The sequence below is a fragment of the Heptranchias perlo genome, chromosome 28, assembly GCF_035084215.1.
Source record: "Heptranchias perlo isolate sHepPer1 chromosome 28, sHepPer1.hap1, whole genome shotgun sequence".
Lineage (NCBI taxonomy): Eukaryota > Metazoa > Chordata > Chondrichthyes > Hexanchiformes > Hexanchidae > Heptranchias > Heptranchias perlo.
In genome coordinates, this window is record NC_090352.1 from 102,080 (window position 1) to 119,623 (window position 17,544).

The 17,544-nt window shown below is 46.3% G+C and overlaps 1 protein-coding gene across 1 annotated transcript in view; it reads left to right on the forward strand.

The window, feature by feature from the left end:
* The window catches only part of LOC137344767 (carbohydrate-responsive element-binding protein-like), a 400,141-nt gene that overhangs the window by 85,901 nt on the left and 296,696 nt on the right, over positions 1–17,544 (forward strand). The window contains exon 4 of the mRNA XM_068007895.1: positions 8,646–8,823. Coding sequence (XP_067863996.1) covers positions 8,709–8,823 — 115 coding nt within the window. The 5' untranslated portion in view covers positions 8,646–8,708. The remainder of the gene's footprint in view (positions 1–8,645; positions 8,824–17,544) is intronic.

Here is a 17,544-nt window from a genome sequence, read left to right on the forward strand (position 1 = left end):
TGGAGGTGGCAGAGCACATGGGTATTAGAGTCTTTCACAAGTTGGATTTTGTGTGGGTTGTAAGTCAGGATTCCGGTAAGGGAACAATAAGAAATGATGGACGGAGTTTCATTGGCAGTGTGGGTGAGGGATGGACTGAGGTGGATGATGAAGTGCAGGTAGAAATAGGTGATGGATTGGATGTGGGGTTTGAAGCTCAACTTGGGGTCAAACAGGACACCAAGATTGTGCACCATTGAGTTGACCAGTAAGGAGCATGGAACTGGGACATCAATTATGGAGTATCTGGTGGGAGCCGAACTTTGTTCTTGTTAATGTTAAGTGGAGAAAACTCTGGCTGATTTATGACAGCAGCTGGGTGGGGCTTTTGGACAGTCCCATTTCCCTTCCCTCCTGCACAGTGGCCACCAGTCGGAGGGGACGTCTCTGATGAAGGGGTCTTGGGACCTGTTGTGATGGTCAGAGACGCTCAATTGCAGAAGGCCACAAGGAATCAGAGCAACCTCAGATAAATTCAATAATATATTAATTTTGTCTTTTTATAGTATGTATAAGATTTTTGTGTTCAACATGTCATGCAGAAGCAATGGTAAGGGGCATGTTTAATCGGGCAGAGAAAAGAGTGAAGGTTGGAGGTCAGCGGGTGAAAGATGTCAGATTTGCTGATGGCAAAGCCTTGGTAGCAAGTATGGACTCCAGTTGTAGAGCCAGAACTGGTCTTCGATAGACCAATAAGTTTTTTTTTAAAAGTTTCTTCAAGTCTTTTTAAAGCATATTTAAGTATTTAAAATGTATGAAGTATTTTTGAAGTGTTAAGGTTGGAGACTGGGCCTCAGGAACCAACAGGGTCTCCCTTAGGTCTCACCATGTTCCTCAGCCTTGAGGTGCAAGTAGCGAGGAGGATAATGAGGACCACCATAGAGATGGCAGGCTAAACAGGCCCTGCCCATTGGTACCTCCCCCTCGCCATCTACAGATCCAGACAGGACTATAAATCATGAAATAAGAGGAGCTTGTAACAAAGGTAATGCAGTAATCGTGGGGGACCTTAATCTTCATATAGACCGGGCAAATCCAATTGGCAAAGGTAGTTTGGAGGATGCGTTCATGGAATGCATTCGAGACTGTTTCCAAGAGCAATACATCATGGAACCAACCAGGGAACAGGCTATTTTAGATCTTGTATTGTGTAATGAGACAGGGTTAATTAGTAATCTCACAGGAAAGGATCCTCTGGGGAAGAGTGATCGTAATATGATAGAATTAGTGAAATACTTAAGTCCAAAACTAAGGTCCTGGAAATCAGCAAAGGATGACCAAAAAATTGATTAAATGGGAGAAAATAGAATATGAGAGTAAACCAGAAAGAAATATAAAAACAGATTGTAAGAGCTTCTACAAGTATGTGAAAAGGAAGAGAGCAGCAAAAGCAAACGTTGGTCCCTTAGAGGCTGAGACAGGAGAAATTATAATAGGGAATCAGGAAATGGCAGAGATATTAAACAAATATTTTGTATCTATCTTCACAGTAGAAGACACAAAAAGCATACCAAAAATAATGGGGAACCAAGGGGTAAATGAGAGTGAGGAACGTAAAACAATTAATATCACTAGAGAAAAAGTACTGGAGAAACTAATGGGACTAAAAGCCGACAAATCCCCTGGACCTGATGGCCGACATCCTAGGGTTCTAAAAGAGGTGGCTGCAGAGATAGTGGATGCATTGATTTTGATCTTCCAAAATTCCCTAGATTCTAGAACAGTCCCAGTGGATTGGAAGGTAGCAAATGTAACCCCGCTATTCAAGAAAGGAGGGAGAGAGAAAACAGGGAACTACAGGTCAGTTAGCCTGACATCAATTGTCGGGAAAATGCTGGAATCCATTATTAAGGAAGTGGTAACAGAGCACCTAGAAAATCATAATATGATCAGGCAGAGTCAAAATGGTTTTGTGAAAGGGAAATAGTGTTTAACAAATTTATAAAATTTCTTTGAGGGTGTAACTAGCAGGGTAGATAAAGGGGAACCAGTGGATGTCGTATATTTGGATTTTCAAAAGGCATTCGATAAGCTGCCACAAAAAAGGTTGTTACGCAAGATTAGGGCTCATGGGATTGGGGGTAATATATTAGCATGGATAGAGGATTGGTTAAAGGACAGGAAACAGAGAGTAGGAATAAACGGGTCATTCTCAGGTTGGCAGGGTGTAACTAGTGGGGTGCCGCAAGGATCAGTGCTTGGGCCTCAGCTATTTACAATCTATATTAACGACTTAGATGAAGGGACTGAGTGTAATGTATCCAAGTTTGCTGACGATACAAAGCTAGGTGGGAAGGTAAGCTGTGAGGAGGATGCAAAGAGGCTGCAAAGGGAGTGGGCAAGGAGGTGGCAGATGGAGTATAATGTGGGGAAATGTGAGGTTATTCACTTTGGTAGGAAGAATAGAAAAACAGAATTTTTTTAAATGGTGAGAAAATATTAAATGTTGGTGTTCAGAGAGATTTGGGTGTCCTCATACAAGAAACACAAAGTTAGCATGCAGGTACAGCAAGCAATTAGGAATACAAATGGTATGTTGGCCTTTATTGCAAGGGGGTTGGAGGACAAGAGTAAGGAGGTCTTGCAGCAATTGTACAGGGCTTTGGTGAGACCACACCTGGAGTACTACGTACAGTTTTGGTCTCTTTATCTAAGGAAAGATATACTTGCCCTAGAGGCAGTGCAACGAAGGTTCACTAGATTGATTCTTGAGATGAGAGGGTTGTCCTGTGAGGAGAGATTGAGTAAAATGGGCCGATACTCTGAAGTTCAGAAGAATGAGAGGTGATCTCTTTGAAACATAAGATTCTGAGGGGGCTTGACAGGGTAGGTGCTGAGAGATTGTTTCCCCTGGTTGGAGAGTCTAGAACCAGGGGGCATAGTCTCAGGATAAGGGGTCGGTCATTTAAGACTGAGATGAGGAGGAATTTCTTCACTCAGAGGGTTGTGAATCTTTGGAATTCTCTACCCCAGAGGACTGTGGATGCTCAGTCGTTGAGTATATTCAAGGCTGAGATTGATAGATTTTTGGACTCTAGGGGAATCAAGGGATATGGGGATTGGGCGGGAAAGTGGAGTTGAGGTCGAAGATCAGCCATGATCTTATTGAATGACGTACCGGGCTCGAGGGGCCATATGGCCTACTCCTGCTCCTATTTCTTATGTTCTTATAACTACTGCACCGTGACCTCTGGCCTCAGAAGGCTGTGCCTCCTTGAGTTGTGTCAGTTGCTAGATATCAAGATCGCAGGTGTTGATTTTTCGGGGGTGGGGGGGTGTTGAGGTGGTCCTTGCTTTGCTCTGTTCTGGGCTGTTTCCTCTTTAAGAAGAAATGAGAGAGAGAGTGAGAGAGAGAGAGAGTGAGTGAGTGTGCCCTCATGGGATGCAAACCAGGATTCAGAAGGGGTGTTTGAACTGGTGCTGATTATGAGTCCCCCACTGCTCTCCGACATGTGTAAAGGTACATTACAGGAGCAGGGTATTGTGGTAGCTCCTACGTGTAATGGTAAGTCACAGATGGTATTGGTAAGGTGACTGTAGCTGGGATACATGCTTGTTCCTGTGCATGTTTACAAGGTATGACTGACTGTCTTGGAAAGTCAGTGAATGTCCTGTAGCACTGAGCTGCCATGTGGTGATTGCTGGAAGTGGCATTTACTGCAAAGGCCATGGGGTAAATTTTAACATCGAGCCAGGCAGACAGCGGGGGCGGGAGGAGGCGGCGGGGCGGTGTGGGATTTCCAGACGGGAAACCCGGAAGAGCGGGTTTCCTGGACGTCCTTAAAATTTTGATGTGTTCAATTTTTTTCAGTAGTTTTCCCGCTTGACAGTCAGACAGGAGAGCAGCTTGGGAACAGACGACAGCAGTGAGTCTTAGATCGGTGGGGGTGGGGGAGGAGAGTTGGAGATCGTGGTTGGGGGGGTGGAGATCGTGAAGGAGGGGAGTTGGGGATCGTTGGGGGAGGGTCGGGAGTTGGGGATCGTTGGGGGAGGGTCGGGAGTTGGGGATCGTTGGAGGGGGGTCGGGAGTTGGGGATCGTTGGGGGGGGGGGGTCGGGTGTTGGCGATCGTTGGGGGGGTCGGGAGTTGGGGATCGTTGGGGGGGTCGGGAGTTGGGGATCGTTGGGGGGGGGGTCGGGAGTTGGGGATCGTTGGAGGGGGGTCGGTAGTTGGGGATCGTTGGGGGGGGGGTCGGGAGTTGGGGATCGTTGGAGGGGGGGTCGGTAGTTGGGGATCGTTGGGGGGGGGGTCGGGAGTTGGGGATCGTTGGGGGGGGTCGGGAGTTGGGAATCGTTGGAGGGGGGGTCGGGAATTGGGGATCGTTGGGGGGGATCGGGAGTTGGGGATCGTTGGAGGGGGTCGGGAGTTGGGGATCGTTGGGGGGGTCGGGAGTTGGGGATCGTTGGGGGGGGTGTCGGGAGTTGGGGATCGTTGGGGGGGTCGGGAGTTGGGGATCGTTGGGGGGGGGTGTCGGGAGTTGGGGATCGTTGGGGGGGGGGTGTCGGGAGTTGGCGATTGTTGGGGGGGTCGGGAGTTGGCGATTGTTGGGGGGGTCGGGAGTTGGGGATCGTTGGAGGGGGTCGGGAGTTGGGGATCGTTGGGGGGGTCGGGAGTTGGCGATTGTTGGGGGTGTCGGGAGTTGGCGATTGTTGGGGGGGGTGGGGGTCAGCCGATCGTGTGTGTCGGATCACGGCAGGTGAGCTTGTTGGGCCTGGGGGATGCAGTCCTGCTCCTCCGGGCCCACTCGCTGTGTAATAAAGGCACTTTCCTGCTGATCTGAGCCTTCTCGCCACCTCTTACATGACGTGAAGCAGAAGGCCCAGGAATCCCGGCCCACAGGAGTTAAAAATAAAAATGCTGTTAAAATGGAGGCCTGCAGCCTCCTTAAAAGATTTCACTGACTGACCCCCCTCCTGAGAGCGGGTTGGTTGACTCCCTCCCTGATCCGCCTCCACTAAACCCAGAGAATTGGGGTTGGGTTTTACTTTTGTTTTACAATTTTTACCTTCCCACTCACCTATTGGTGGGGTTAAAATTGATCCCCATTTCCCTCCATGGGCCGGAATCACGCCCAGGGACGTCCTTCCCTCAGGCTCTCTGCCAGATTACAGACAGAATCACCTCAGCTGAAGAATCTGTAAATCTCTGCAGCTTCAGTGATATTTTGGTGGCAATTCCACCAGTGAGTAAAATCTAGCTCTATAACATCAGTTAAAATGGAACTGGGTAAGTAGGCTGGTGCCTCTAGGGAGAAAATCCACATCAAGGACAGCCGTTGTGTATCAGTAACTGTGGCTCATTACAGTGTCTGAGGCTGCTGCCAAACCCTCAAATGTAAATTTGAAGTGTCACTATCTGTAATCTGGCACTGCCTTTTAGGCATTGTGGAAAAGAAGGCCCCATGAAGCACGGGGAGATGGGATTATAGCAGATAGCTCCAGTCCAAGAGCCAGTACTGGCACAATGGGCCAAATGGCCTCATCCTGTGCTGTTACTTCTATAATTCTAAGATAAGTATGTCACGTGAAGGGAGCAAAACTATTCAATCTGGGAGTTTGATTGAGGCCAGAAGAAAATGAGGACTTGTTGCTGAATGAAGAGATGAACGAATAGGAAGATCAGACTAACAGGGATTTTAACAAATGAATGTAATCTGGGAATGCCCAAGTGGTCTAGAATCTGAGCTAATAAATATAGTGTGAGATCAGCATAACGCCAATGCATTTTATACCGTGCAGACTACACCTGCAGGTAAAGTGTGCAAGATGTGGGATACACGGGGATTAAGGAACTGCCCATTAGAGAGAATTACAAAATTATCCACTTTGTTTCCTATGTTCGTTTGTTTCCTATGATTTTACAATGACCCTGGTCTTTCTGATTTTACAATGACCCTGGTCTCTCTGATTTTACAATGACCCTGGTCTCTCTGATTTTACAATGACTCTGGTCTCTCTGATTTTACAATGACCCTGGTCTCTCTGATTTTACAATGACCCTGGTCTCTCTGATTTTACAATGACTCTGGTCTTTCTGATTTTACAATGACCCTGGTCTCTCTGATTTTACAATGACCCTGGTCTTTCTGATTTTACAATGACTCTGGTCTCTCTGATTTTACAATGACCCTGGTCTCTCTGATTTTACAATGACCCTGGTCTTTCTGATTTTACAACGACTCTGGTCTCTCTGATTTTACAATGACCCCGGTCTCTCTGATTTTACAATGACCCTGGTCTCTCTGATTTTACAATGACCCTGGTCTCTCTGATTTTACAATGACCCTGGTCTCTCTGATTTTACAATGACCCCGGTCTCTCTGATTTTACAATGACCCCGGTCTCTCTGATTTTACAATGACCCCGGTCTCTCTGATTTTACAATGACCCCGGTCTCTCTGATTTTACAATGACCCCGGTCTCTCTGATTTTACAATGACCCCGGTCTCTCTGATTTTACAATGACCCCGGTCTCTCTGATTTTACAACGACTCTGGTCTCTCTGATTTTACAATGACCCTGGTCTCTCTGATTTTACAATGACCCCGGTCTCTCTGATTTTACAATGACCCCGGTCTCTCTGATTTTACAATGACCCTGGTCTCTCTGATTTTACAATGACCCTGGTCTCTCTGATTTTACAATGACCCCGGTCTCTCTGATTTTACAATGACCCCGGTCTCTCTGATTTTACAATGACCCCGGTCTCTCTGATTTTACAATGACCCCGGTCTCTCTGATTTTACAATGACCCCGGTCTCTCTGATTTTACAATGACCCTGGTCTCTCTGATTTTACAATGACCCTGGTCTCTCTGATTTTACAATGACCCTGGTCTCTCTGATTTTACAATGACTCTGGTACATAAGAACATAAGAAATTGGAGCAGGAGTAGGCCAATCGGCCCCTCGAGCCTGCTCCGCCATTCAATAAGATCATGGCTGATCTGATCCCAACCACAAATCTAAAGAACACAAGAAGTAGGAGCAGGACCCGGCCACACAGCCCCTGGGCCCTCTCCGCCACCCACAGGGCATTGACCGATCCGAACTCAGCTTCATGTCCAATTTCCTGCCCGCTCCCCATAACCCCTAATTCCCTTTACTTCTAGAAAACTGTCTATTTCTGTTTTAAATTTATCTAATGATGTAGCTTCCACAGCTTCCTGGGGCAGCAAATTCCACAGACCTACCACCCTCTGAGTGAAGAAGTTTCTCCTCATCTCAGTTTTCTCCTCATCTCCTCATCTTATTCTAAGATTATGCCCCCTAGTTCTAGTTTCACCCATCTTTGGGAACATCCTTACTGCATCCACCCGATCAAGCCCCTTCACAATCTTATATGTTTCAATAAGATCGCCTCTCATTCTTCTGAACTCCAATGAGTAGATTTTACAATGACCCTGGTCTCTCTGATTTTACAATGACCCCGGTCTCTCTGATTTTACAATGACCCCGGTCTCTCTGATTTTACAATGACTCTGGTCTCTCTGATTTTACAATGACTCTGGTCTCTCTGATTTTACAATGACTCTGGTCTCTCTGATTTTACAATGACTCTGGTCTCTCTGATTTTACAATGACCCTGGTCTTTCTGATTTTACAATGACCCTGGTCTCTCTGATTTTACAATGACCCTGGTCTCTCTGATTTTACAATGACCCTGGTCTCTCTGATTTTACAATGGCCCTGGTCTCTCTGATTTTACAATGACTCTGGTCTCTCTGATTTTACAATGACCCTGGTCTTTCTGATTTTACAATGACCCTGGTCTCTCTGATTTTACAATGACCCTGGTCTCTCTGATTTTACAATGACCCTGGTCTCTCTGATTTTACAATGACTCTGGTCTCTCTGATTTTACAATGACCCTGGTCTCTCTGATTTTACAATGACCCTGGTCTCTCTGATTTTACAATGACCCTGGTCTCTCTGATTTTACAATGACTCTGGTCTCTCTGATTTTACAATGACCCTGGTCTCTCTGATTTTACAATGACCCTGGTCTCTCTGATTTTACAATGACCCTGGTCTCTCTGATTTTACAATGACCCTGGTCTCTCTGATTTTACAATGACCCTGGTCTCTCTGATTTTACAATGACCCTGGTCTCTCTGATTTTACAATGACCCTGGTCTCTCTGATTTTACAATGACTCTGGTCTCTCTGATTTTACAATGACCCTGGTCTCTCTGATTTTACAATGACCCTGGTCTTTCTGATTTTACAATGACCCTGGTCTCTCTGATTTTACAATGACTCTGGTCTCTCTGATTTTACAATGACTCTGGTCTTCATGATTTGGGGAAAACTTTTTTTAATTTATGGGAATAATTACCTGGAAAGCGGCATTGTTTTGAAATGGAGACCAACACGTTGTGTAAAGTGTCACCTCCCGAACAGTTACTACAGCACACAGTTACTGTGCTGATTCTCTGAGTGAGAGCTCATCACCTCAGCTGCTCGATCAACTAACTGGTCCAAATTACTCTGTTTCATTAGAATTAATGCCATTGGTTCAAATGAGTTCTTACTTTGAGTTGTGTGTTTTAGAGATCATTGTTCCTTAAAGCTTTAGCTGACAAGCTGTAGAACTGTGTATTTTCAGGAGGATTTCATTGCAAAGAGTGCAGAGAAATGGTCAAGTCAAATATTCCAAGATTCAGTCCCAATGGAGGAGGGGAACACCATTCTGTGCGACTTCGATTATCTTCTCTCCGATATCTCGGACACGTTGTTCACCGTGATGCAGAGCACAAACCCATGGCCAAACGCAGGGGAAGTTGGTAGGTGTTCCCTCACCTTGTGATCTCTTCGAATAGTGTGAGCTTCAGTTTATTTATTCAGATAAATTTTAAATCCCTTAGTTAAATGGATCCAGTGTGTTTCATTATTGGCTGGAACAACCACTCTTCCTGATGGAATAGTTATTTTGACCATAATGATTTGTTTTATATTTTTATGGAAAAAACTCTTTTCTGTCTTAATTTAACAAATAAAAATGTGACATACAAAATGATTAATACAGCAGTACACAGGTGTCCAAAAGAAAGAATGTCCCACCTTGATTGTGTCTCTGTAAAGTACACAGAGACCAGGTGTTCTTTCACAAGAAGGGAGGGAGCGCAATGGAGCAGGTAAATAAAGAGCGAGGAGAGGAGCAGGTAAATAATGAGCGAGGAGAGGAGCAGGTAAATAAAGAGTGAGGAGTGGAGCAGGTAAATAAAGAGCGAGGAGTGGAGCAGGTAAATAATGAGTGAGGAGTGGAGCAGGTAAATAAAGAGCGAGGAGCGGAGCAGGTAAATAATGAGTGAGGAGTGGAGCAGGTAAATAAAGAGCGAGGAGCGGAGCAGGTAAATAAAGAGCGAGGAGCGGAGCAGGTAAATAAAGAGCGAGGAGAGGAGCAGGTAAATAAAGAGCGAGGAGAGGAGCAGGTAAATAAAGAGTGAGGAGTGGAGCAGGTAAATAAAGAGTGAGGAGTGGAGCAGGTAAATAAAGAGCGAGGAGAGGAGCAGGTAAATAATGAGCGAGGAGTGGAGCAGGTAAATAATGAGTGAGGAGTGGAGCAGGTAAATAAAGAGCGAGGAGCGGAGCAGGTAAATAATGAGTGAGGAGTGGAGCAGGTAAATAAAGAGCGAGGAGCGGAGCAGGTAAATAAAGAGCGAGGAGCGGAGCAGGTAAATAAAGAGCGAGGAGAGGAGCAGGTAAATAAAGAGCGAGGAGAGGAGCAGGTAAATAAAGAGTGAGGAGTGGAGCAGGTAAATAAAGAGTGAGGAGTGGAGCAGGTAAATAAAGAGCGAGGAGAGGAGCAGGTAAATAAAGAGTGAGGAGAGGAGCAGGTAAATAAAGAGCGAGGAGAGGAGCAGGTAAATAAAGAGCGAGGAGAGGAGCAGGTAAATAAAGAGCGAGGAGTGGAGCAGGTAAATAAAGAGCGAGGAGTGGAGCAGGTAAATAAAGAGCGAGGAGTGGAGCAGGTAAATAGAGAGTGAGGAGAGGAGCAGGTAAATAATGAGTGAGGAGAGGAGCAGGTAAATAAAGAGTGAGGAGCAGGTAAATAAAGAGTGAGGAGCAGGTAAATAAAGAGCGAGGAGAGGAGCAGGTAAATAAAGAGTGAGGAGAGGAGCAGGTAAATAAAGAGCGAGGAGAGGAGCAGGTAAATAAAGAGCGAGGAGAGGAGCAGGTAAATAAAGAGTGAGGAGAGGAGCAGGTAAATAAAGAGTGAGGAGCAGGTAAATAAAGAGCGAGGAGAGGAGCAGGTAAATAAAGAGCGAGGAGTGGAGCAGGTAAATAATGAGTGAGGAGAGGAGCAGGTAAATAATGAGTGAGGAGTGGAGCAGGTAAATAAAGAGTGAGGAGAGGAGCAGGTAAATAATGAGTGAGGAGTGGAGCAGGTAAATAAAGAGCGAGGAGCGGAGCAGGTAAATAAAGAGCGAGGAGAGGAGCTGGTAAATAAAGAGTGAGGAGTGGAGCAGGTAAATAAAGAGCGAGGAGCGGAGCAGGTAAATAAAGAGCACAGAGCGGAGCAGGTAAATAAAGAGTGAGGAGTGGAGCAGGTAAATAAAGAGTGAGGAGTGGAGCAGGAAAATAAAGAGCGAGGAGAGGAGCAGGTAAATAAAGAGTGAGGAGAGGAGCAGGTAAATAAAGAGCGAGGAGAGGAGCTGGGAAATAAAGAGTGAGGAGTGGAGCAGGTAAACAAAGAGTGAGGAGAGGAGCAGGTAAATAAAGAGTGAGGAGTGGAGCAGGTAAATAAAGAGTGAGGAGCGGAGCAGGTAAATAAAGAGTGAGGAGCGGAGCAGGTAAATAAAGAGCGAGGAGAGGAGCAGGTAAATAAAGAGTGAGGAGAGGAGCAGGTAAATAAAGAGTGAGGAGTGGAGCAGGTAAATAAAGAGTGAGGAGCGGAGCAGGTAAATAAAGAGTGAGGAGTGGAGCAGGTAAATAAAGAGCGAGGAGAGGAGCTGGTAAATAAAGAGTGAGGAGAGGAGCAGGTAAATAAAGAGTGAGGAGCGGAGCAGGTAAATAAAGAGTGAGGAGAGGAGCAGGTAAATAAAGAGTGAGGAGAGGAGCAGGTAAATAAAGAGTGAGGAGAGGAGCTGGTAAATAAAGAGTGAGGAGCGGAGCAGGTAAATAAAGAGTGAGGAGAGGAGCAGGTAAATAAAGAGCGAGGAGAGGAGCAGGTAAATAAAGAGCGAGGAGAGGAGCTGGTAAATAAAGAGTGAGGAGTGGAGCAGGTAAATAAAGAGTGAGGAGCAGGTAAATAAAGAGTGAGGAGTGGAGCAGGTAAATAAAGAGTGAGGAGTGGAGCAGGTAAATAAAGAGCTCGGAATGGAGCAGGTAAATAAAGAGTGAGGAGAGGAGCAGGTAAATAAAGAGCGAGGAGCGGAGCAGGTAAATAATGAGCGAGGAGTGGAGCAGGTAAATAAAGAGTGAGGAGCGGAGCAGGTAAATAAAGAGCGAGGAGCGGAGCAGGTAAATAATGAGCGAGGAGTGGAGCAGGGAAATAAAGAGTGAGGAGCGGAGCAGGTAAATAAAGAGTGAGGAGTGGAGCAGGTAAATAAAGAGCGAGGAGTGGAGCAGGTAAATAAAGAGTGAGGAGTGGAGCAGGTAAATAAAGAGTGAGGAGTGGAGCAGGTAAATAAAGAGCGAGGAGTGGAGCAGGTAAATAAAGAGTGAGGAGTGGAGCAGGTAAATAAAGAGTGAGGAGTGGAGCAGGTAAATAAAGAGCGAGGAGCGGAGCAGGTAAATAAAGAGCGAGGAGTGGAGCAGGGAAATAAAGAGTGAGGAGTGGAGCAGGTAAATAAAGAGTGAGGAGTGGAGCAGGTAAATAAAGAGTGAGGAGTGGAGCAGGTAAATAAGGAGTGAGGAGTGGAGCAGGTAAATAATGAGCGAGGAGTGGAGCAGGTGAATAATGAGCGAGGAGTGGAGCAGGTAAATAAAGAGTGAGGAGTGGAGCACGTAAATAAAGAGTGAGGAGCGGAGCAGGTAAATAAAGAGTGAGGAGCAGGTAAATAAAGAGCGAGGAGAGGAGCTGGTAAATAAAGAGTGAGGAGCGGAGCAGGTAAATAAAGAGCGAGGAGTGGAGCAGGTAAATAAAGAGCGAGGAGAGGAGCTGGTAAATAAAGAGTGAGGAGAGGAGCAGGCAAATAAAGAGCGAGGAGTGGAGCTGGTAAATAAAGAGCGAGGAGAGGAGCTGGTAAATAAAGAGTGAGGAGTGGAGCTGGTAAATAAAGAGCGAGGAGAGGAGCTGGTAAATAAAGAGTGAGGAGTGGAGCTGGTAAATAAAGAGCGAGGAGAGGAGCAGGGAAATAAAGAGTGAGGAGTGGAGCAGGTAAATAAAGAGCGAGGAGAGGAGCTGGTAAATAAAGAGTGAGGAGAGGAGCAGGTAAATAAAGAGCGAGGAGAGGAGCAGGTAAATAAAGAGCGAGGAGAGGAGCAGGTAAATAAAGAGCGAGGAGAGGAGCAGGTAAATAAAGAGCGAGGAGAGGAGCTGGTAAATAAAGAGTGAGGAGAGGAGCAGGTAAATAAAGCGCGAGGAGAGGAGCTGGTAAATAAAGAGTGAGGAGTGGAGCAGGTAAATAAAGAGTGAGGAGTGGAGCAGGTAAATAATGAGCGAGGAGTGGAGCAGGTAAATAAAGAGTGAGGAGAGGAGCAGGCAAATAAAGAGTGAGGAGTGGAGCAGGTAAATAAAGAGTGAGGAGTGGAGCAGGTAAATAAAGAGTGAGGAGCGGAGCAGGTAAATAAAGAGCGAGGAGCGGAGCTGGTAAATAAAGAGTGAGGAGCGGAGCAGGTAAATAAAGAGCGAGGAGAGGAGCAGGTAAATAAAGAGCGAGGAGAGGAGCAGGCAAATAAAGAGCGAGGAGCGGAGCAGGTAAATAAAGAGTGAGGAGTGGAGCTGGTAAATAAAGAGCGAGGAGAGGAGCAGGTAAATAAAGAGCGAGGAGAGGAGCAGGTAAATAAAGAGCGAGGAGAGGAGCTGGTAAATAAAGAGCGAGGAGAGGAGCAGGCAAATAAAGAGCGAGGAGCGGAGCAGGTAAATAAAGAGTGAGGAGTGGAGCTGGTAAATAAAGAGCGAGGAGAGGAGCTGGTAAATAAAGAGTGAGGAGTGGAGCTGGTAAATAAAGAGCGAGGAGAGGAGCTGGTAAATAAAGAGTGAGGAGTGGAGCTGGTAAATAAAGAGTGAGGAGAGGAGCAGGTAAATAAAGAGCGAGGAGAGGAGCTGGTAAATAAAGAGTGAGGAGCGGAGCAGGTAAATAAAGAGCGAGGAGAGGAGCTGGTAAATAAAGAGCGAGGAGAGGAGCAGGCAAATAAAGAGCGAGGAGTGGAGCTGGTAAATAAAGAGCGAGGAGAGGAGCTGGTAAATAAAGAGTGAGGAGTGGAGCTGGTAAATAAAGAGCGAGGAGAGGAGCTGGTAAATAAAGAGTGAGGAGTGGAGCTGGTAAATAAAGAGCGAGGAGAGGAGCAGGGAAATAAAGAGTGAGGAGTGGAGCAGGTAAATAAAGAGCGAGGAGAGGAGCTGGTAAATAAAGAGTGAGGAGTGGAGCTGGTAAATAAAGAGCGAGGAGAGGAGCAGGGAAATAAAGAGTGAGGAGTGGAGCAGGTAAATAAAGAGCGAGGAGAGGAGCAGGTAAATAAAGAGTGAGGAGTGGAGCAGGTAAATAAAGAGTGAGGAGTGGAGCAGGTAAATAATGAGCGAGGAGTGGAGCAGGTAAATAAGGAGTGAGGAGAGGAGCTGGTAAATAAAGAGCGAGGAGAGGAGCAGGTAAATAAAGAGCGAGGAGAGGAGCAGGTAAATAAAGAGCGAGGAGAGGAGCTGGTAAATAAAGAGTGAGGAGAGGAGCAGGTAAATAAAGAGCGAGGAGAGGAGCTGGTAAATAAAGAGTGAGGAGTGGAGCAGGTAAATAAAGAGTGAGGAGTAGAGCAGGTAAATAAAGAGTGAGGAGTGGAGCGGGTAAATAAAGAGTGAGGAGTGGAGCAGGTAAATAAAGAGTGAGGAGTGGAGCAGGTAAATAAAGAGTGAGGAGTGGAGCAGGTAAATAAAGAGTGAGGAGTGGAGCAGGTAAATAATGAGCGAGGAGTGGAGCAGGTAAATAAAGAGCGAGGAGAGGAGCAGGTAAATAAAGAGTGAGGAGAGGAGCAGGTAAATAAAGAGCGAGGAGTGGAGCAGGTAAATAAAGAGCGAGGAGAGGAGCTGGTAAATAAAGAGCGAGGAGAGGAGCAGGTAAATAAAGAGCGAGGAGAGGAGCAGGTAAATAAAGAGCGAGGAGCGGAGCAGGTAAATAATGAGCGAGGAGTGGAGCAGGTAAATAAAGAGTGAGGAGCGGAGCAGGTAAATAAAGAGTGAGGAGAGGAGCAGGTAAATAAAGAGCGAGGAGCGGAGCAGGTAAATAATGAGCGAGGAGTGGAGCAGGTAAATAAAGAGCGAGGAGAGGAGCAGGTAAATAAAGAGTGAGGAGCGGAGCAGGTAAATAAAGAGTGAGGAGAGGAGCAGGTAAATAAAGAGCGAGGAGCGGAGCAGGTAAATAATGAGCGAGGAGTGGAGCAGGTAAATAAAGAGTGAGGAGAGGAGCAGGTAAATAAAGAGCGAGGAGTGGAGCAGGTAAATAAAGAGTGAGGAGAGGAGCAGGTAAATAAAGAGTGAGGAGAGGAGCAGGTAAATAAAGAGTGAGGAGAGGAGCAGGTAAATAAAGAGTGAGGAGAGGAGCAGGTAAATAAAGAGTGAGGAGCGGAGCAGGTAAATAAAGAGTGAGGAGAGGAGCAGGTAAATAAAGAGTGAGGAGAGGAGCAGGTAAATAAAGAGTGAGGAGAGGAGCAGGTAAATAAAGAGTGAGGAGCGGAGCAGGTAAATAAAGAGTGAGGAGCGGAGCAGGTAAATAAAGAGTGAGGAGAGGAGCAGGTAAATAAAGAGTGAGGAGAGGAGCAGGTAAATAAAGAGTGAGGAGCGGAGCAGGTAAATAATGAGCGAGGAGTGGAGCAGGTAAATAAAGAGCGAGGAGCGGAGCAGGGAAATAAAGTGCGAGGAGAGGAGCAGGTAAATAAAGAGTGAGGAGTGGAGCAGGTAAATAAAGAGTGAGGAGCAGGTAAATAAAGAGTGAGGAGAGGAGCAGGTAAATAAAGAGTGAGGAGTGGAGCAGGTAAATAAAGAGTGAGGAGAGGAGCAGGTAAATAAAGAGTGAGGAGAGGAGCAGGTAAATAAAGAGCGAGGAGAGGAGCAGGTAAATAAAGAGTGAGGAGTGGAGCAGGTAAATAAAGAGTGAGGAGCAGGTAAATAAAGAGTGAGGAGAGGAGCAGGTAAATAAAGAGTGAGGAGTGGAGCAGGTAAATAAAGAGTGAGGAGTGGAGCAGGTAAATAAAGAGTGAGGAGTGGAGCAGGTAAATAAAGAGTGAGGAGAGGAGCAGGTAAATAAAGAGTGAGGAGTGGAGCAGGTAAATAAAGAGTGAGGAGAGGAGCAGGTAAATAAAGAGCGAGGAGAGGAGCAGGTAAATAAAGAGCGAGGAGAGGAGCAGGTAAATAAAGAGCGAGGAGAGGAGCAGGTAAATAAAGAGCGAGGAGTGGAGCAGGTAAATAAAGAGCGAGGAGAGGAGCAGGTAAATAAAGAGCGAGGAGAGGAGCTGGTAAATAAAGAGCGAGGAGAGGAGCAGGTAAATAAAGAGCGAGGAGAGGAGCAGGTAAATAAAGAGCGAGGAGCGGAGCAGGTAAATAATGAGCGAGGAGTGGAGCAGGTAAATAAAGAGTGAGGAGCGGAGCAGGTAAATAAAGAGTGAGGAGAGGAGCAGGTAAATAAAGAGCGAGGAGCGGAGCAGGTAAATAATGAGCGAGGAGTGGAGCAGGTAAATAAAGAGCGAGGAGAGGAGCAGGTAAATAAAGAGTGAGGAGCGGAGCAGGTAAATAAAGAGTGAGGAGAGGAGCAGGTAAATAAAGAGTGAGGAGAGGAGCAGGTAAATAATGAGCGAGGAGTGGAGCAGGTAAATAAAGAGTGAGGAGAGGAGCAGGTAAATAATGAGTGAGGAGCGGAGCAGGTAAATAAAGAGTGAGGAGAGGAGCAGGTAAATAAAGAGTGAGGAGAGGAGCAGGTAAATAAAGAGTGAGGAGCGGAGCAGGTAAATAATGAGCGAGGAGTGGAGCAGGTAAATAAAGAGCGAGGAGAGGAGCAGGTAAATAAAGAGTGAGGAGTGGAGCAGGTAAATAAAGAGTGAGGAGCAGGTAAATGAAGAGTGAGGAGAGGAGCAGGTAAATAAAGAGTGAGGAGAGGAGCAGGTAAATAAAGAGCGAGGAGAGGAGCAGGTAAATAAAGAGTGAGGAGTGGAGCAGGTAAATAAAGAGTGAGGAGCAGGTAAATAAAGAGTGAGGAGAGGAGCAGGTAAATAAAGAGTGAGGAGTGGAGCAGGTAAATAAAGAGTGAGGAGAGGAGCAGGTAAATAAAGAGCGAGGAGAGGAGCAGGTAAATAAAGAGCGAGGAGAGGAGCAGGTAAATAAAGAGCGAGGAGAGGAGCAGGCAAATAAAGAGTGAGGAGTGGAGCAGGTAAATAAAGAGCGAGGAGAGGAGCAGGTAAATAAAGAGCGAGGAGAGGAGCAGGTAAATAAAGAGCGAGGAGTGGAGCAGGTAAATAATGAGTGAGGAGAGGAGCAGGTAAATAATGAGTGAGGAGTGGAGCAGGTAAATAAAGAGTGAGGATAGGAGCAGGTAAATAAAGAGTGAGGAGTGGAGCAGGTAAATAAAGAGCGAGGAGAGGAGCAGGTAAATAAAGAGGGAGGAGAGGAGCAGGTAAATAAAGAGCGAGGAGAGGAGCAGGTAAATAAAGAGCGAGGAGAGGAGCAGGTAAATAAAGAGTGAGGAGTGGAGCAGGTAAATAAAGAGCGAGGAGAGGAGCAGGTAAATAAAGAGCGAGGAGAGGAGCAGGTAAATAAAGAGCGAGGAGTGGAGCAGGTAAATAATGAGTGAGGAGAGGAGCAGGTAAATAATGAGTGAGGAGTGGAGCAGGTAAATAAAGAGCGAGGAGCGGAGCAGGTAAATAAAGAGCGAGGAGAGGAGCTGGTAAATAAAGAGTGAGGAGTGGAGCAGGTAAATAAAGAGCGAGGAGCGGAGCAGCTAAATAAAGAGCACAGAGCGGAGCAGGTAAATAAAGAGTGAGGAGTGGAGCAGGTAAATAAAGAGCGAGGAGAGGAGCAGGTAAATAAAGAGCGAGGAGAGGAGCAGGTAAATAAAGAGCGAGGAGAGGAGCTGGTAAATAAAGAGTGAGCAGCGGAGCAGGTAAATAAAGAGTGAGGAGTGGAGCAGGTAAATAAAGAGTGAGGAGAGGAGCAGGGAAATAAACAGTGAGGAGTGGAGCAGGTAAATAAAGAGTGAGGAGCGGAGCAGGTAAATAAAGAGCGAGGAGCGGAGCAGGTAAATAAAGAGTGAGGAGTGGAGCAGGTAAATAAAGAGTGAGGAGTGGAGCAGGTAAATAAAGAGTGAGGAGAGGAGCAGGTAAATAAAGAGTGAGGAGCGGAGCAGGTAAATAAAGAGCGAGGA